Source organism: Papio anubis, chromosome 1, assembly GCF_008728515.1.
Source record: "Papio anubis isolate 15944 chromosome 1, Panubis1.0, whole genome shotgun sequence".
NCBI lineage: Eukaryota > Metazoa > Chordata > Mammalia > Primates > Cercopithecidae > Papio > Papio anubis.
Window position 1 is genome coordinate 93,504,991 of NC_044976.1, and position 20,655 is coordinate 93,525,645.

Sequence of the window (20,655 nt, forward strand, 5' to 3'; positions counted from 1 at the left end):
TCAACTTCCTATTCAGAACACAACTAATCGATGCAGCAGAGCACACCTGCCTGGCTTTCTAAGGTGTGCTCTGCAAATGGCATGCTGGGCCCTGCTCTATTGCTATAGTTCTTAAGCATTTTTGGTTATTGAGAATGTTAAGTAAACATCGTTTAAAGATAAATATTAAATAAACATTTTTGCCATGTTTTTTGTTTCTATTTTTAGCAAGTCATTTCCCTTATTTAACCGATGCATCCCTCAAACACCTGAGTGCTACTCCCTGTTTGCATCTGTTTGGATAAATGATGGTGACACCCTCCACCGAATTCTAAGTGGAATCATGTCGGGAAGAGATACAATCCTTGGCCTGTGTATCCTCACATTAGGTAATTCTCAGTTAAGTTAATTTTAGTAATTGTTTACGGAATGCCAAAGTTCCTAGCACTTTTATACGTTGTACAATGAAAATTAGCCTCTTGATTTAAATTTAAAACTTTGTATTTTTTATAGATATTTTCGGTGTTTCAGATTTAAGGGGGATGGGGCAATAAGAATAGAGGAACAGCTGGCCCTCTAGCAGTAAGCCTCAGTGGGTGGGGTTGCCTTGATATACTGACCATGCCCTAGTGTCTGCTCCTCACTGGGGATGGGTATATAAAGCAGATTGCTAATTTGTGGATGGGACATGAAAAATACAACTGTCAGGGTGACCAGAAACCATGTCTTCTGGCCAAACATGCCTCCACCTGTAGGTGAACCAGATCAGAAGGCTGCTTGGTGAGCAGGGCAAGGTCATGTGTGCATCCATGTTAAATGGAGTCAGACTGCAAGGGCCTGCTGTATCCTGCTCCTCTAAGAGACATACCTGCTTTGGGTTGTGGACAGGTCAAGGCCTCGAGCCTTCTCTGGGCATTTCTGGAAGCAGCTACCCACTCTTGACCTTTTGAGTTCCCATTTTCTGTGTTTCAGTTGGCTGAAATCAAGAGCCAACTTTCTCTTTGAACAGGTTAATACACTCTGCTCCTTTAGACAGTGGTAAGAGCCTGTTGTCTCCTTGCTTTCCAGTGGCAGCCCCCCAACCTGTTGGTTGAGAGAAACTCTTTGGTCAGACATTAACATATTTCTAACAGTTAACAAATTGAGTTTTCCACAGTTTCTTTACTAAAAGGTTCCTAATTCCTAAATGCTTGGGGATATTTAACTAGTCACCATTATGACTTTCAGACTTCTTATTTAGGCTGAAAATGACTTCAGTTGACTCAAACAAGATGCTTTGACTACCAGATACTGGCTTGGTTACAATATATAACAAAAAATCCTCAGGTTATTCCTGATATCTTATAGAATGACCTAATGTCCCTGCAAGGACATAGTCATGTACTTATTAGATTCATAATGGTATTAACAGCTGTTGTTTACTGTGCCAGGCATTGTACTTATTCTTCACTCATTAAAACCTCATCAGAATCCCAGTACCACGCGTAAGAGAGGAAACTGAGGCTTAGAGAGGTTTAGAACTTGGCCAGTATTGTACACCTAGGAGAAGAGGTGGCAGAACTAAGACTCAAACCCAGATCTGTGTGATCCCAAAACCCACTTTACTAAACATAACTCCGATCTAGATGCAATCCTAATTTCCTATGTCAAAAAAAGTACATACAGCTTATTTCATGGTTAGGATCTTAAATTCTTCATTTTAAAGACATTAATCTTTCATATTTAATAAGAGTACCTTAGAACATGTAAAGTCAGAACTTTACATAAGCCCAGTAAAGTCAAAAGATTTAAGTGTGATAAGAATTTTTTTATATATATTTTAAGTTCTAGGGTACATGTGCACAACGTGCAGGTTTGTTACATATGTATACAGGTGCCATGTTGGTGTGCTGCACCCATGTGATAAGAATTTTAAATGGTTCATTTGAACTTGTAGGAAAAAAAGATTTGGCCATTTGAGAATAATATTGCTATAAATTTTTTTTTCTTTTTTTTTTTTTTTACTGAGACAGAGTCTTGCTCTGTCGCCCAGGCTGGAGTGCAGTGGCACCATCTTGGCTCACTGTAAGCTCCGCCTCCCAAGTTCAAGCGATTGTCGTGCCTCAGCCTCCTGAGTAGCTGGGATTACAGGTGCCTGCCACCAAGCCCGGCTAATTTTTTGTATTTTTGGTAGAGACAGGGTTTCGCCATGTTGGCCAGGCTGTTCTCAAATTCCTGACCTCAGGTGATCCACCCACCTCAGCCTCCCAAAGTGCTGGGATTATAGGCATGAGCCACCATGCCCAGCCAAAACTTTTTTATTTTTAAGAAGAATACTAGGACTTCCAGAGACTGGCTTACCACACTTGATTGAATGGTGCGTCAGAGACTGCCCCGCATATACCTTGTTATTTTTATTTAGTGTTTAGTAGATATCCCAAGATATTTAGGGTTTGAATGAAATCCTCAGCCATCACTGTTCTATTCTGGAGGGTTTTGTCATTGCAGTGCTACCATCATCTCCCCTACCCTTTGTTGCTATTGAGGTTTATGTGTTTTGCTTAATTTTTCAGCCTTGTCTTTGGCCATGATGTTTACCTTCAGATTCATCACCACCCTTCTGGTTAACATTTTCATTTCATTGGTTATTTTGGGATTGTTGTGTAAGTATTTCTCTACTTGACTGATTTCTTTTTGATTAAATGAAAAGCCTTTCCATTAAGTATAGAACTTAAACATTGGCATTTTTAAGCTACATGGAGTCTTAAAGAGTATCTAGCCCTGTCACTTTACAAATGAGAAATCTCGGCCCCAGGGAGGACAACGGGAGTTGCTATGTCTCACAGACAGTGCAAAGTTAATGACCAATCTTTTTTCTTTTCTTTTTTTTTTTTTTTGTCTTTCTGTCTTTCTCTATTTCTGTCTTTCTGCCTTTCTCTTTCTTTCTCTTTCTCTCTTTCTCTTTCTTTCTCTCCTTCCTTCCTTTCTTTTTCTTTCTTTCTTTCTTTCTTTCTCTCTCTTTCTTCCTTCCTTCCTTTCTTCCTTCCTTCCTTCCTTTCTTTCTTTCTTTCTTTCTTTCTCTCTCTCTCCCTCTCTCCCCCTTCCTTCCTTCCTTCCTTCCTTCCTTCCTTCCTTCTTCCTTCCTTCCTTCCTTCCTTCTTCCTCCTCCCTCCCTCCCTGCCTGCCTGCCTGCCTTCCTTGCTTTTCTTGGCAGGCTCTCACTTTGTTGCCCAGGCTGGAATGCCGTGGCGTGAACGCGGCTCACTGTAGCCTCAACCTCCTGGGCTCAAGTAATCCCCCTGTCTCAGCCCCCCAAGTAGCTGGGACTGCAGGCACATGCCACTACACCCAGCTAATTTTTGTATTTTTTGTAGAGATGGGGTTTTGCCGTGTTGCCCAGGCTGGTCTCCAACTCCTGAGCTCAAGCGATCCGCCCACCTTGGCCTCCCAAAGTGCTGGGATTACAGGCATGAGTCACCACATCCAGCCAAATCCGTTGTTTTTTCTGCTATGTTATGCTGCCCCTGAGATGAACTTTCCAATAGTGTGAGCTGGTATCCATAACGTTAAAAGAGAATCCCAGTACCCATTGGGAGTATTTTAAAGGATTTCTTCTGAATGTGCACCTCACCCATTGGCACATGGGTGCCCATAGTTGTCATGCAAAGGCTCTGACCAGCCAGAAGACACACAGGCCTGCGTGGAAGCAGAGTCCTGGAGACCCTGTACTGTGCCCATATTTCCCTCCCGATTGCTGGATCGTGGATCTCACCAGCAGTTGTTGGGAAAGAGGTCTGAGGGACAAGGGCACACAGGAGGCTCAAGGCAGCAGCCATTTACCAACTGGTGTGGCATACAGTAAGGTGTCACTTAATGATGGGGAGGGATGTGTTCTGAGAAATGCATCACTCAGCAATTTCCTCATTGTGTGAACATCATAGAGTGCACTTACACAAACCTAGATGGTAGAGCCTACTACACACCCGGGCACATAGTATAACCTGTTACTCCTAGGCTACCAACCTGCACAGCATGCTAAACTGTACAGAATACTGTTGGCAGCTGTAACAGAATGGTCAGTATTTGTGTATCTAAACACATGTAAACACGGAAAAGTACAGCATTATTAATCTCATGAACCACCATCATATATACAGTCCATTGTTGATCCAAATATCATCATGCAGTGATGACTATATTTTAACTTTTAAAAACTGACGTGATTGTCATGTTCCGTTACCCTGAGTCATCAGCTCTGCCCTCAGCAACTTGGAGCCCTGTAGCCCTGCGTTGGAGGACAGGCACAATGACTTCTGAGGGAGGTTTCTTCCTGTCCACTCCAACCTTCCTATAGTTACTGTGGATATGGCATAAGGTGGTATTTCTTACCTAAATGTGGAGTACTTGCAACATCAGGGCATCTCCCAAATGAGCTTCTGACTTCCGTGATTCCGTGATTTACAGGCCATGTAAATTCACCCGGTTTTGTGGGTGAGCGGCCAACATCCAGGCTCCCATAGGAGATATCACCAGCAGAGCTTGCTTAAAACATTTAGACAGTGAGCTCTAGCCTTGTCCCTCTCACCATCCTGTCCATGGGGTTTTCCTCCTGCTCGCGTCCAGACCCAACCTGTGGGTTAGGCGCCTGTGTTCTGGGGTCACCATCCTGGGTCTCCCAAAACAAGCATCATCCCAGAACTTGTGGGTCCTCTATGGGTTGCCCTGGCTCTGCCCAGCTTCTTCAGAGGGCAGCAGTTGCCTGTTGGGTCTGAGTATTTGGGACCCAGTGCCAGAGCAGCGCCACACAGCCAGTGGGCAGTGGCTGGACTTCCCTGAATGATTCTGTGTGCTGGGGAAAGGTTATCTCATGGCGCGTGCCCTGAGCTCTGCTACTGTTCTCTTTTCTAGTTGTCTGCGGTGTCTTATGGTGGCTGTATTATGACTATACCAATGACCTCAGCATAGAATTGGACACAGAAAGGGAAAATATGAAGTGTGTGCTGGGGTTTGCTATCGTATCTACAGGCATCACGGTAAGAAATGCTCTTCCAGCAGTAGGTCAGGTAGCCAGCCAGAACTCTGAAATCCAAATCATTGAATTCTAGCCAAAAACAACTAGAATTTGTTTTTCTTTTGATTCAGAATGTGCCTTCTTTGGATTTGAGATAACTGTGTAGGAATAAATCAAAACCCTCCAAAAATAAGAAAAAAAAGGTTTTAGTTCTTCTTTCCAAGTCATTTCTGCCACCTCCCAGAGACTGCTGTGTTATCCCTGTTGTTGCACTGTTCTCAGCCCTGAGGGGCTACAAGGTGGGCATGGTGGATGGGCGGAGGCAGGCTTACGGCGGTTCCCATTCCCTGTTTGTGAGGAGCAGTTTCCTTTTGCCAGTGTATGCTCAGCTCCCACTGCCCTCTAGCACACAGAGCCCTTTGTTTCCAAACCCACTGGCCACTGGGTTATTTTGGTGTTCAAAGAACCTGCTGCCTCCTCAGTGAACTCTCTAGTTGAAAACAGGCCAACTTAGAATATTGAGGCAGCAGGTATTAGTTACTGGCGGTGAGTGGTTGGCAACCAGATGTCATTCAGGACCCTCTCCAGGGGCCATTAGGAAGGCTACAATCACAAGGCCCTGGGGCAGGCCCTGCACTGGCTTCAGGTCACCCAGAGTCGTTCTTGCTGGTGTGTTGGTTACTGACTGTTCTGTGGAACAGCTGCAAAGCCAGGGGTTTCCACAAGCCCATTGAATCTTGCAGCAAATGCAGATTCTCACACCAACAAAATTCTCTCATAGGAAATCCTTCTGTTCCCATATTTGGTAGTTTTCACATTTTCTCCTTTCCACGGTGAGGTTTTGGGTTTGTGATCTTCACATAAAATGTGTCAAGGAGCAAGGGTATAATAAAGTAAAGCACTTGGTTGCTCTTGCCTCAGGCGGAGACCAGGCTGGACACTCAACAGAGTCTGCAAAGGAGGCTAGAGATGAAAGGGCTTCCGCATTCCCCAGGCTGGGCATGGGGGAAGAGGAGCTGGCCTGGGAGCTGGGAAGGGTCCGGTTCCTCCGTCTGTCCTCCACAGGGCTCCCTTTGGGTTTACACACTGCACCATTTATGCCACCCAGCTCTCAGGGCCAGGGCAAGGTTAGGGAGAGGGGAGGCCATGTGAGCAGAGAGGCTGTTTTCACCTGTGTCCATGAGTTCTGCACAGGGGCTGCTCCAGAAGGCAGAATTGAGTCCCAGCTTACCTCCTGTTCATTTGTCATGAGTTCTTACCAATTCCCTGTTGCTGGATGAGCTAGTTCACTCATCCTCAGAAAAGCCCAGATGGGAGTTCCTCCTCAGCCTTTACAACTGAAGGGTCTCCTCTAGGTGTCTCGCGGGGCCTCTCCTGACACCCCTCCCTGTGTGGTCAGGAGGCTGTGCTCCCAGATCCTGGAGCAGCTTCTGCACAGTTTATCCCACTGTCATCTGACTGTCTTTCCTCCACTTGACTGTTGAGGGCAGAAATGCTCCAGCACAGCTGGAAGAGAAAGAGCATCTCAGGCCAAGGGCACAGCATGCATGAGGACACATGGGCAGGGGAGTGACTTGCAGGAAGTTCCCTTGATGGAAGCCTGAGATGCAGGTGCAGGGAGGGTCATGTCAGGAAGGTCCTGATCTGCAATGATGATAGATTTGTTCTTTCTCCAGAGGCAATGGGGCGCCGTGGATGGATTTTGAGCCGGGAAACACCGTCTTTTGTCTTTGCACTTTCCAAAGGTCTCCTTCTCTGTGGAGTGGAGGAGGGATTGAGTTGGGGGGCGGGCGGGGTCAGGGAGGTTAAATGCAGAAAGCTAATGAGGTTATTGGGGTCTAGAAGAAAGAGGCTGAGACTCAAGCTGTGGCCTCAGCAGTGAAAATAGAGAGGAAAGGATGGCATGAGAGGTATTGAGGAAACTGAACCAGAGGTAATTGGGATTGTGCTGGGTACTTTGCCAGTCCTTGACAATAAGAATGGCCCTGCTCTCTAGGAGCCTAATCTAATGGGAGATTCAGATGAGAAAACATTTATAGAATATGTTAAATAGTACAATAGGGTAAGTGTGGAATAAAGTGGGAGCACACAAGAGAGGAACCTAACTTACTCTTGGAGAGTCCAGAAAAATTAGGGCCAGTGGAGATAAAGAATACAGGGGGAAGAGGAGGTTCTAGTGTGAAGATAATGAATTTGATTCAGGATAAACTGAGTTTGACATACTGTAGGACATCCATGGCCTTGTCAATAACTGATGTGCTTATTCTTCCAGCACCTAGAGAAAAGTGAGGCTGGAGGTATTTATTTGGAGGTTGTCAGCATCTAGGAAGGATGCTAAAAGCACAGAGGAATAGGAGATACCCCTAGAGGATCTCAAGAAGCAGCAATTAAAGAAGTAGGAGAGCTAAAGGAAAGATCATGGAAGCCAAGGGAGGAAAAAGTTTTGAGAAAAGAGGAGTGGACAAGGGATCTGATGCCATGCTGAAGTCAAGCAAGACGTGGAATGTTTCTATGGCATTTAACACTCAGGAGGTCACATGAAGTGACTTCAGGGAGAGCCATTTCAAAAGTATGTTGGGGTCTGGATGTTTGCGAGTGGTTGAAGAATGAGTTGGAGTGTGGAAGTACAGATGATGGGTGTAGACAAGCCAAGAAGCTCGGCCATGAAAGGAGTAAGAGATGGCAGTGGCTGGATGGGGTTGGAGGAGTGCAGAATGGTTTGTTTCATTAATATGAGATTTGTAAATGTTTATATGCAGGGAGGGAACGCTAGAAGAAGGCACAGAAGGTGGCTTTGAGTCTTTTTGCCTCATACTCATATTCGCTTGCCTTTTGCAATATCTTGGGTTCTGTGGGATGTGGAGGGGAGGATATAAGACAGTTCCTTGACATTAGAAGACCTTATTCTCATTTTATATTTTTCTCTGACCAGACTACAAGGCCTTTTATGGAGGGACTGTGTCTTGTTCACTATTATATCTATTAAGATCTATTCCAGGGGCCAGCACTTACTAGATGCTCAATTAGTGTTTGCGAATGCACCTGTAAAATTATAACAAAGTAGTGAGTAACTATCTTAAAAGAGCTGTTTGCTGAGATGTCATAATAAAAATAGGGCTTGCTTTAGGCTCTACCCAGTTCTCCATTATTTGAAAGTAATTTACTCAAACCCCTTTCTCACCAGGCAGTCCTGCTCGTCTTGATTTTTGTTCTCAGAAAGAGAATAAAATTGACAGTTGAGCTTTTCCAAATCACAAATAAAGCCATCAGCAGTGCTCCCTTCCTGCTGTTCCAGCCACTGTGGACATTTGCCATCCTCATTTTCTTCTGGGTCCTCTGGGTGGCTGTGCTGCTGAGCCTGGGAACTGCAGGTAAGGGACAGTGGGTGTGGGTTCCATCACCTTGGAGTCACACACAGAAGACCATTTTGGAACCATTAGCCTGTTTCTGTAGGCACCAAATCCCTCCTTCAGCCAGAGGTGTCTGATGACAGCAGTGATGGTGTTAGGGGCTCTGTCATGGGGGAAAGTGGGAAGTTCTTTTACCTCTTTTGTATTGGTTTTAAAGAAGCTGGGTTTGTGTTTCACGAGAGAATAAATTCAGTAAGGACTGAAAGCTCTAGGAAAAACTGCAATATGAACAAAAGCCAATAGTAAGAATGTTACCAGATGTCTCCAGGTATAAATTTTATCCAAGGTAATTTGCCAACCCCTATCAAACCAGTAGGTGATAAAGAAGAACCCAGGAAAGACTCTATTAAAAATGTGTTATGCGGCCAGGCGCTGTGGCTCATGCCTGTAATCCCAGCACTTTGCTAGGCTGAGGTGGGTAGATCATGAGGTCAGGAGTTCGAGACCAGCCTGACCAACATGGTGAAACCCTCTCTCTACTAAAAATACAAAAATTAGCTGGGCATGGTGGCATGCATCTGTAGTCTCAGCTGCTCAGGAGGCTGAGGCAGGATAATTGCTTGAACCTGGGAGGTGGAAGTTGCAGTGAGCCAAGATCATGCCACTGCCCTCTAGCCTGGGTGACAGAGCAAGACTCCGTCTCAAAAAAAAAAAAAAAAAAAAAATGTGTTATGCCCTGCAGAGCCAGTGTACATTTAAAGCAAACTCATAGTTCACATGCCTTGGTCCTGAAAAGACAAGATTCTCTCCTCCATCCTTTTTTCATATCCACATAGTCGTTCTTCAGCTGGGCTATTCCTCAGAATCGGCTTTGGTGCTTTATTAAAATGCAGTTATCTGGGCCCCAGCCTCAGAGATTCTGATTCACGTGGTTTGGGGTGGGACCTAGTATATGTTTTTGTAAAGCTCCATAACAGGGCAACCATATTCTAAAGCAGCACTATTCAGAGTGCAGTCTGAAGCCAGACAAGGAGCTTAGCTAGAATGGACATCAATCCATTGCTTCCTTCATTGAGAAAGTCTTGCTGTGGAAAAAACAATGTCAGCTGAGAAACAGTGTGCTTAGTGATGCGGTTGATCTACATTCTGGCACAAGCTGTTTATCTCACTAACAGTGTGAGGTCAGACAGCTTGTCTGTGGACCACACTTTGAGTGGCACTGTCTAGATCTCTTCTAACTCCTCTTTGATTTTCTTAAGACCCAAATTCAGTACACATGGATGCAAGTACAAAAGAGTAAGTGGCTTCCTGAGACTGTCACCAGACAGATAAGGACCACAGCTGATGTCAAAGCAGCAAGGCTGATGCAGTTCCTTAACGTTTTCTCAAGTTTATCTTGTCCTTTACCGGCTCCAGTTATATAAGTAAGAACAGCTGCTATGTAATAGATTCTTAGTAACTCAGTCCCCTTCCTTCTCCTCTGGAGCTAACTGAGGCCACAGTGCCAAGACGGTCAGCAGGCTCCCTGGAAGATGCAGCCCTTGGAGGCCTATGTTTCCACCTTCAGAGGTGCATAGGGGCATTCTTCTGCTGGGGGCTCCCTGGAAGCTTGCTGAAGGCCTGCAGTGAACTTCTGATAATTACCCAGGGAGGAACATTGGTCAAAGGAGTGTAATCCATCAGAATGAGGTTTGTCTGGGAGTGAAAGAAAACTCAAAACAACAGTAGCTAAAGTAGGATGTAAGGTAATTTCTCTGTCACACAGATGAAGTCCACACGGAGAGGATCCATCCCAGCCTAGTTCCCTAGAGCTCAAGGACTCAGGCACCCGCTTTCTTCTTCTGCAGCCTCTGCCCTTGCTTCCACCTCATAGTGAACGGCCGCTCAGGCTCCCACTGCCGTACCTTATTCCGACCTTGAAGGTGGCAGGGAAGAAAGCGAGCATGCCCCTCCCAGAAGTCACAGGTGGCGCTTCCACCCACACCTCACCAGCCAGGTCCCAGTTACATAGCAGCGCTTGTCTGTAAGGGACACCAGGAAATGTAGTTTCATTTTCGGCAGCCATGCACCATTTAAAAATCAGAGGTTCCATTACCAAGAAAAGAGGGGAGAATAGATACCATGAGACAGGTGAAGTCTCAGCATTGGATGGTCTTCCTCAAGGGAGCTTTGAAGGGGGCTCAGCCCTGGTCAGAAGGGAAGGGCAGTGGCCCCGGTGCATGAAGTGAAACAAACCTTTTTTTGAAAATGTCCAAGGCCGGGCGCGGTGGCTCAAGCCTGTAATCCCAGCACTTTGGGAGGCCGAGGCGGGTGGATCACAAGGTCAGGAGATCGAGACTATCCTGGCTAACATGGTGAAACCCCGTCTCTACTAAAAATACAAAAAACTAGCCGGGCGCGGTAGCGGGCGCCTTTAGTCCCAGCTACTTGGGAGGCTGAGGCGGGAGAATGGCGTGAACCCGGGGGGCGGAGCTTGCAGTGAGCCGAGATCGCGCCACTGCACTCTAGCCTGGGAGACACAGTGAGACTCCGTCTCAAAAAAAAAAAAAAAAAAAAAAAAAAAAAGAAAATGTCCTAGATTCTAATCTCGGCATGGATGCTTTCTTATGTTCTGTCCCCCAGGCATCACAGTCCCCATGTGACGTGGGTATTGTTATGCTCAAGTTACAGGCAGGAAAATTGAGGTTCTGAGGAAGTCATGTGTCTGAGGTCATACAGCTGGGAGGCATGACGTGCTGTGACTCCAGGCTTTGGAACAGAGCCTGTGCTCTTTCCACTACCTCACACCTCCCTTGCATCTGAGATTGAAAGCTAGGACATAAAAATAGGCCTCTTCAAATTTGCTCAGGATGAAGCTGAGCTTCACTGGGGACCATAGCAGTTGGCTGGTGGATGTGAGCTGTGCCCATAATGTGTCTGGGGCTCGAGGTTGACAGCCAGAGCGAGCTGGGGATGAGGTGTGATGGAGGTGGTGGCAGTGGCCCTGGTCAGCGGCACTGTAGGGCTTGTACCCTCGCCTCTAGAGAATCACCAGAGAAACAGTGAGGTCTTAGGAAATATGGCTCACGACCAGTGAAGGACCCTCCTCTTCCTGCCTCCTTCGGTGCAGCCAGCCCAGCCAGGGGGCCCCTGTTGGCTGTGAATCTGGATAAGGGGAACTGTGTCTATGGCTAGACACCATGATGTTTTGGAGCAGGGATGGTTTTAATTTAATTGAGAAGTATTTGGTGGGCAGTGTGGGGATGAGGTGCTGAGCACGGCACTAGTGGGAGGTAGGGAACAAGATTGAGGTCGTCTCTCTGCCCTCAGTACTTACAGTCGAGCAGGATGGTCCAACAATGAAACGTGTGATTGCAGTGAAGGTTGATGGATATGATGATTAGAGAAATCTGGGGAGCTACGGGAGCACCAGAACAAGGCTGTAACCCATGCTGCGAGTCAGGGAGGGCTTCTCAGAAGGCAGGCTGGAAATTGCCAGGTCAGAAAATACAGAAAGAGACAAAGGGGGATGCAGCGGGGGTCAAGACAGCACAAGGAGAGGACCTGGCCACAGGGGTCAAGGGAAGAGCCCAGGTCAGTGAAATCAGAGAGGAACAAGCCCTAAGGCCGGCTTGGGCATAAACTGTCAGCCTGTGCCCCTTAACTGCCAGCCTGTGCCCCTGCATAGGCCTAGGTTGGGCCCAGGGCTTAGTGGCCTCCACTGCAGAGAGACCTGGAGGTTATTCTTCAGGGCTGAAGGTAGCGTGTCATTCTGCAGCCACCTCTCAGGATCACGCAGTGAAGTGTGACAATTCGCTGTCAGTGCAAGCAGCAAACAGTGAGAATAGTCGAGGGGCCGGAAAGGAAACTGGGTGTCCCGGACCTATGGGAGGCATCTATGAGCAGGTCGATTTCAGGCTTTTCAGGAGAGAAGGTGCCACGCAGAGCCACCACCACCCCCTCACCCCGCTGGGGTCAGGCATCATAGAAACCAAATCACCTGTCCCCTCCTTCCACCTGCCTGTGGCCGACCCAGGTACACAGGGTCCCCTTTGTTCTCAGAGGCCTTTTCACCAGTGCCAGAGAGCCTGGTTCTGCGGCTGGGCAGATCAGCAGCTGCATCACTTTTTGATCTTCAGAAGATGCCCCAGCTAACACTTGAGAGGGACTCTGAGCCGCTTTCACCTGTTGTGAAGAGGCGCCAGGTGGTCGGGTGGCGAGCCCGCCGCACAGTGCCCGATTGTCTCATTCCACCTCCCACAGGCAGCTTCAGGGGAACAGACACACTCTTCAGTTAGCGCCCGGTTTTGTGTGTGGGCGTCCTCAGTGTGGAAATGGTCGTTTTTGTTGGTTTTGTTTGTTTGTTTTTCTTGAGACAGGGCCTCAATCGGTTGCTCAGGCTCAAGTGTAGCATCAACCTCCAGGCTCAAGTGATCCTCCCACCTCAGCTTCCCCAGTAGCTGGGGCTGCACGTGCCACTGTGCCTAGCTAATTTTCGTGCTTTTTTTGTAGAGACAGGATTTTGCCATATTACCCAGGCTGGTCTAGAAATCCTGGGCTCAAGCCGTCCACTCCACCCGCTTTGGCCTCCCAAGGTGTTGGGATTATGGGTGTGAGCCACACAAATAGTTGTTTAAGTTGTGTCAGATGGCTGAATGAATACTATTTTTGGCTGCATTCGAAAAAAAAAAAAGAGAGAGAGATTGAAGCGAACTTGGGTTGATCATTTTTGCCCAGATGTACTATTTTTCTAATGACCGTTAATCATTCTCTTAACTAGTTGACAAATTCCGACTTGTTTGGGGATTTCTTGTTCAGCAGATCTTATCAAACCCCCATCCTGCACCACCCAACAATGACATTTATTAGTCCATTGGGATTTGTCTGTTACCAGCAATATGACAGGAACTACTAAAATCCAATAGGAAAAAGTGAAAACTGTGGTAACCTTGGTAATCTGGTGGGTTGGAAGGAGCTCAGATGACCTGGTCACCTCCAGTGGTCATTAAGATGGTCTGGAAGCTCCAGAGTCTGTACAATAGAAGAGACCTCTATTGGATTTTTGCAGGGGTGGGGGCTGCCCTCCAGGTCTGTGCTGCAGTTAGAAGATTTAATCACAGGGCTGCACACAGCATACACCACGTACTTGGGGTACACAAAGGGGTGGGCTTGGAAAGGAGGCAGCAGGCTCAGACAGAGGGCTTTCCATAGGTTTCCCATCCAATGACCTGGAACCCAGGCTGGCTCTGCCTTTGTGCTTCCTTTTTGCCATTTTTGTAATGGGAAACTGATGTAAGGTTGCCTCACAAGGATGTTAGGAGGTTGAGATGAGACAAGAGCTTTGCTTTGCAAATAAGGAACCATATGTATTTTTTGTATTAGGAATTAATGTTGACCAAGAAACATCTAGTACCTTCAGTTCTGTGGTTTATTCTTTGCTTTCTCTGGCACATTCAATAACACAATTTAAAAGAAAATTGTCTGTTTTTTTAAGTTATTAGAGATCTAGAAGATAATCGAAGTTATTTTGCAAAAGCCTGCTAGTGGCCCAGTCTTGTTCCAGGAAAAGAGTGAAGGGAGGTTGCACAGGAGAGAGCTGTAACAGCTCCTGCCTTTCAGAAGTTCCTGGTCCCTTTGGGAAGGTGCAAAGGAAAGCAGTCTTCACGTACGTCCCCATACCTTTGCTCCTGTTGGGATCTTCCTCTAGAATCCCCTCCCCTGCCCAACTCTCACCCCAACTCTCCCCCTAAACTGCTTCCTCAAACTAGTCATTCTTCAATATTGGCTTTGAGTATTCTTCTTCTTGGAAAATCTCCTATAAATTTCTCAGCCATACTTAGATCTATTTCTCCTCCATTTTTTTCCTTGCGTATTTTAGATTCTTCATTCTTTCAACAACGATTTATCTCATGCCTGCCCCGTCAGCCCTGGAGTCACACTACATGCCCTGGGTACTTGAGATACAGCAGTGAACAAGACAGCGGTTCTGCTGTTCAGGCCTGACATTCTAGTGGGTGGGCAGAGAGGCAGTGAATAAGGAAATATGCATTCCTTAGTGATAAGTGTGATGAACAATAAAGCAGGATGTATTGTCATCCCACAAGAGGAAGAACATGTGAGGGCCAGGACCATGCCTTTTTCTTTCTGTGTCTCTTAGCTCAGTTCCATACCTGAATGGATTCAGTTAGGGGTGCTGACCCAGGGAGTAACATCATGTCAGTGTCATGGGTGTGAAATGAGATGGATACATGAAGAGCTCATATATTGCAGGCTGCCTGTCAATGAGACTTTCCTCTCTTTTTTCCTAATCCTCATGCTGCCAGAGCAGAAGCTGAAGCTAGTGCGAGACACAGGCAGGATGAGTGTCAGCAGACTGGGGCTGGCAGGACCCTTGGGTCAGTGTGCTGGACAAGGCCAAGTGCACAGAATGTGCTAGAAAGTAGAACCCCTCCAAATTAGGCCTGCTTCCCTTGGGGAATTATCCCAACCAGCTGGACTGCCTTCCTTAAGGAACTGCCATCTGCAATAATCATTATATCACCTTAGCCTTTTGAAATGCTTTAAAGCTTGCTAATAATATCCAGACTTACAGCTAATTGCATTATGAATATCTTTCAGATTATTTTGATGCTTTCAAGGAAGATCTCTAGAAAATTGTCTCCAAATCTCTTTAATAGATATATTACTTGAGGAAGATATATCCATTCATTCATTCAATCAACAAATATTTATTAAGTATTTTTACTGTGTGCAGACCCTGTTAAAAATGCTGGAGATACAGCTTTTCTTCCAGTTTGGAGGGTAGAAGGAGACAGGCCTTAAATAAAATAAGTCAGTCAATGTTATAGTACTTTAAAAGTTGATAAGTGGCATGGAGAAAAATTAAGCAGAAAGGACAAATAGGAAATGCATGAGGGGGCAGGGTGTCATTTAAAATTTAGTGATTGGGGATGCCTCACTGAGAAGGTGATGATGAGGAAAGATTTGAAGGAGGTGAGTGCAGAGCCATAAGAACATCTAAAGCAAGGGGAAACAGCCCAGGCCCAGGGGCTGGCAAGAGGCCGGAGTTCTAGGGCACAGCAAGGGAAGCCTATTCAGCCAGAGTGGAGTGAGCAAGGGAGAGCTTGGTTCAGGGGGGAGTCAGGGTGCACACAGTCAGGTCCTGGGACCTTTCTGGCCTTTGTAGGAACTTTGGCTTCTAACCTGAATTGGGAAGTTTTTACAGGATTTTAAGCAGAATAAAAACTTGACCTGACTACATTTTAATAGCAGTGATTCAGTAAGAAGAGGATGGTGGCTTGGAATAGGTCATAATGGTGGAAGTGGTGTGACATATTGAATTCTGCATATATTTTGAAGGTAGAGCAAATTGGATTTTCTGGTTACATGAAAGAAAGAGGAGTCGGAGAGGACTCTGAGGGATTTTGGCCTGAGCAACTGGAAAATAACTTTGCCATAAACTGATATATGGGGCAAGAATTTGAGTATAGCATTTTAGGGGTAGATCAGAAATTAATTTTTAGTTGCTTTAATTGACATGTCTTTTAGACCACCAGATGGAGATGTTAAGTAGGCAGTTAGCTATCTGAGTCTGAAGTTAGTGGAGGAGGTCCTGGCTAGGATTTACATTTAGGAACTTGGGAACATATTAATAGTATTTAAAACCATGAGATTAGAATAAATGTAGATAGATAAGGGAAGAAATCCAAGGACTGTGCTTTGAGGCACTTCAGGAAGCCCAGGAGATGAGGGAGAACAAACAAAGAAGACTGACAGGGAGTGACCGGGGGCAGAAGGAGAAAGGGTGGAGTGTGGGGCCCTGGAATGCGAGTGAAGGGTTTCACAGAGATGTGCGTGGTCCAGTGTGGCAAGTGCTGCCGCTAAAGGAAGAACTGAGGATTGACCACTGAATGATCATGATTGGAGCAGGTGAAGAGAAAATGGGAGGAAAATAATTGTAAGAGCAAGTATAGACAATTTTGAGGAATTTCGCTGTTAAAAGGAACAGAAATGGGGAGGAAGCTGGAAGAGGAAAGAGTCCACAGTAGATTTTTCTTAAAGATGAGAGATAGTTGAGAATGATTCAGTGGAAAGATTTTGATGAAGAGGGTGAAAATTATTGAAAAGTTATGTTCACACAGGTGAGAAAGAGTGGGATCTGGTGAAGTGTGGCCGTAGGATCATGGACCATTTATTAATATGATGTTCTGGGAGAGGGCTCAGATTATGGACCTGTGTTGTTAGCAGGTTAGGTGTGAGGTGGTCGGCACTAGTGGTGGTTTTCTGATTGCATCAGTTTGCTCAGTGAAACAGGAGGTAAGATCATTGGCTGAGAGTGAGGATGGGAAGGAAGCTCTTGAAGGTTGAAGGGGGGATTTATAAAACAGTTGTGCAGAAGAAGGGGAAATGAATGGACCGATATGGGAGCCTGTAAGTTTCTGATAGTAACTCAGATGGTATCCTCTCTCTGATTTTTTTTTTTTTCCTCATGTATTGTTCCCCCAATAGCTGAGGTCCAGCATAATACCAGCATGCAGTAGATGCTCAATAAATGTGTAAGTTAATTTCAGAATTGAAATTCTATCTACCTATATCTCATTTATAGCTAACCCTGTGTGGCACTCACTGTAGCTGACCCTAATGCACTTAATATTCTAACAGCCTTACCTGTTTATTATACTTAACTCATAACAGCTATGTGTATTGCACTAAAAGCCACAAGACAGGATGAGATCACCAAGGGTGTGAGAAGTAGGTATTACTATCCTCTGATTTCAAGTGATGAGGCAGATTTCAAAAAAAGTCCCACTATTTGCCTGAGGTTGCTCAGGGCACAGTGCAGAGATGTGACTCTCAGCCTGTGTGACTCTCAGCCTGTGTGACTCTCAAGCCCAAGCAGTAATCACTGTCCCAAGTTCATCTTGTCTACTCTCATCTTCACCATCAGAGAGCTGTGGCCCACTTTGCTTGTCACACATTTCAAAGCTGAGCTTGGAACCAAGCCTTCTCCCAATTCAGTGCTCTTCCCACCACTATCCCCTGAGATCCGTCATATATTGGGATCTACCCATAGTCTACTTCCCTTTAACACCCGTTAGCTACCCATGATAGCAGCTGTAGTGCCCAGTCCATAGAGACAAAGCAACTGTCATGTGATGAGGGGATCTTGCCTGCATTGACACAGCCATCCAGGAGAGGGCAATCATGTGTGCCTAAGCACGTCTGCCCCACCCACGGGCTCTGCAACCGCAGGCTCAGAGCTGCATCCAACTTGTTTCCCTGCTTTCGCCCTGAAGCCAGAGCGCCCCTGAATGTTGGTCTAAAGCAGTGGTTCTCAAGTGCCCCCCACCAGGTGACTTTTTGCCCCTGATGTGGCATTTGGCAATGTGTGGACACATTTTTGGGTTGTCGTGGCTGCGGGAGGGGAGGGAGAGTGTCCTGGCATCTGTGTAGAGAGGCAAGGCATATTGCTAACACCCTTCAGTGCGCAGGACAGTCCCAGCCCCAGCGAATATCTGATCCACAACGTCGGTGACAAACTCTGCCCTAAAGGAAAGTCCTAAAAGCCCCAGGAACAAATAGAAGATGGCTTTGATAAGGACATTCAGAAACAATAGTGATCACTTAAAAATAACTTGCGGGTTCAGCTTCCTTGGGGAATGCCAAATGCCATTCTTTGGGGGAATGCCAAATAATGTCTAAGCGGATCTTGACTCATCACTTTAGCTGCTCCCACCGCTGACTGTGCCAGGTTGGGAGGTGTGTGCATATGTGCCCCTGACAGCACAGGGCAGCTGAGAGTCTGGCCCCGATTAGTGTCCAGGTCCTGTAGGACATACTTACCTTTGTCTGTCTGAAGAAATCATCCTTCCTGTTCTGTGGAAATGTTCTCTGCCCTCAAACTATTCGTGATATTGTAAACCTAGTTTTGCAAAAGCATAATCTGTCGCTGATACTGCTGGGCCTTGTAGGAGGAGCAGGTACTTCTTCCCTGGCTCAGAGCACTTCTGAAATTCCAGAGTGGTTCTCAAAGTCCCCTGATCTCATCTACCTAACAGGCACTCTGCTTGGAGGGGCCACCTCCTCTGGAATTGGGAATGTTTCCTGAAGTGTGCCCTGAATCACCCCATTTTAGAAAAGCATAGGCATTTATCCATGCCTTACCCAAAACAGAGATTGCCTCCAAGCTAAAGTGAGCCCAGCATTCATAAAATATTAACCTCTCTGTATATCAAGCTGCACCACTGTTTCTTACAATGTAACTCTTGTTCAGCAGAACATAGAGCTTGGGAATTAAGATCAGCCTTAGTCAGTGGAATCAGTTTTTCATCTACAGCACGGATATCCTCCCCTTTCCTTCACACAGACCCTACTATGAATTTCTAAGGACTCCTGAATGACGAACCTAAAGTCAATTTATAGCTATGACAGGAAATATGAAACAATCTCTAAATGTTCTTCAAGCTATAGCTTTCACCAAAGACCAGAGCACGCATCTTCTTCCCAGTAGTAGTTGTTTTAAAATCCATAGTGGGGAAAGATGGGAAAAGATCTGGAAATCAAATGCAGCCATGAAGCTGGGATCTGGATTTACCAGTGAATTTACCAGTGGATTTACCAGCAGAGTAAATTTGGGTTTACCAGTGGATTTACCAGCAGAGCTAATTAAAGGACTTCTTTAGAGGAGAGAAAAGAAAGCAGGGTATAGCCACGTGAATGGCAAAAAGTTGTTAAGGCAACCTTGCTGGCCTCAGTTGAATGTAGCACTGTGCTCCTGAAATTTAATGATAGTAATAAACCATGATCACTTATGGTGCGATCTGTCTATGGTCTGGACACAATGCAAGTCTTTTCCAAGTAATCTCACTCCATGCTCAGAATACCACCAGGAAACAAGTATTCTAGATAAGGAAGCCAAAACTCCTCCAGCTATTCCAGATAAGGAATCTAAAAGTCCTCTAGCTATTCCAGATAAGGTATCTAAAACTCCAGGAAGCCAAATAACTTGTCCAGGGTTACCCACAAAGGGGTCAAGCTGGGATCTGAACCTGGGAAGGTTAACACTGAGGCCCAGTAGAGGTTTTAAATGTGCTAAGAGTTTGCTCTTGAAATGAAATCTGAAATAGATCCCTTTTGAGATAACAAAGACCCTTGTCTCTTTTACAAAGTTTAAATTTTTGGTGAAGTAAGATTCTATAACGTGATACTAATAGCTTTGTGTGGTTTCATCAATGTGCCGAGTTTGGTTTGCATCACAAAGTCGTGTGGTAGGGAAATCTACAGATTTTTAGAGTCCCATGTGTTCAGGTTTATATTCTCCTTCTACTAATTCTGAGCTCTGAGACTTTACAAAAGTTACTTGCCTCTTCTTCTTTTTTTTTTTTTTTTCTGGAGAGTGGAGTCTTCCTCTGTCACCCACGCTGGAATGCAGTGGCGTGATCTTGGCTCACTGCAACCCCAGCCTTCCAGGTTCAAGTGATTCTCCTGCCTCAGCCTTCCAAGTAGCTGAACTTACAGGTGCCTGCCACCACGTTCGGCTAATTTTTGTTTTCTTAGTAGAGGCGGACTTTCACCATGTTGATCAGGCTGGTCTTGAACCCCTGACCTCAGGTGATCCGCCCACCTCAGCCTCCCAATGTGCTGGGATTATAGGCATGAGCCACCATACCCAGCCTCCTTGCCTCTTTTAAACCTCAGTTTTCACATCCACGAAGTGGGATGAGTATTATAGTATATGTCAGGTGTCTTGGAAATTGCCCACCAATGGTCACTGTCATTATCACCGTTGGTATTATTTACAAGTTAAATGTGTGGTTTTGATTTTGATCTTTTGCTCTGTATATTTTTAATTATGATGGGTACTTGACTTTGGCATTTGTTTTACGTAATGCCAAAGGCCAAGCATAAAGAAACATGGCTTGTTGAACCATGGTTCATGCTTAGGACAACATTGGTGTAAAGCATGTTTGTGTTTGAAACTTTAGGAGCTGCCCAGGTTATGGAAGGCGGCCAAGTGGAATATAAGCCCCTTTCGGGCATTCGGTATATGTGGTCCTACCATTTAATTGGCCTCATCTGGACTAGTGAATTCATCCTTGCGTGCCAGCAAATGACTATAGCGGGGGCAGTGGTTACTTGCTATTTCAACAGGTAGGTCCAGTGGTTTTTTTTCTATTGATTTGTCTGTGTGGTTTATCTATGTGCTTCATGTTGATATCTCAAAAGATATTTGGGAATGCTGACCTAGCCCCTTAAAAGGAGTTGGCAAGAATAAAAGACTAAGCTAAAAATTGAGCTGTATGCTCATTTGGTGGTGGGAAGAAATATTATACCCTGAATCTGTCACATTTCCAACTT

At 45.7% G+C, this 20,655-nt stretch overlaps 1 protein-coding gene across 3 annotated transcripts in view; it reads left to right on the forward strand.

The window, feature by feature from the left end:
* SLC44A3 (solute carrier family 44 member 3) overlaps positions 1-20,655 on the forward strand; it is a 75,416-nt gene that overhangs the window by 17,259 nt on the left and 37,502 nt on the right. For all 3 annotated transcript variants that reach the window (XM_031651024.1, XM_031651022.1, XM_031651023.1), the window contains exons 6-10: positions 208-368; positions 2,532-2,621; positions 4,867-4,991; positions 8,154-8,340; positions 20,283-20,448. In XM_031651024.1, coding sequence (XP_031506884.1) covers positions 208-368; positions 2,532-2,621; positions 4,867-4,991; positions 8,154-8,340; positions 20,283-20,448 — 729 coding nt within the window. The remainder of the gene's footprint in view (positions 1-207; positions 369-2,531; positions 2,622-4,866; positions 4,992-8,153; positions 8,341-20,282; positions 20,449-20,655) is intronic.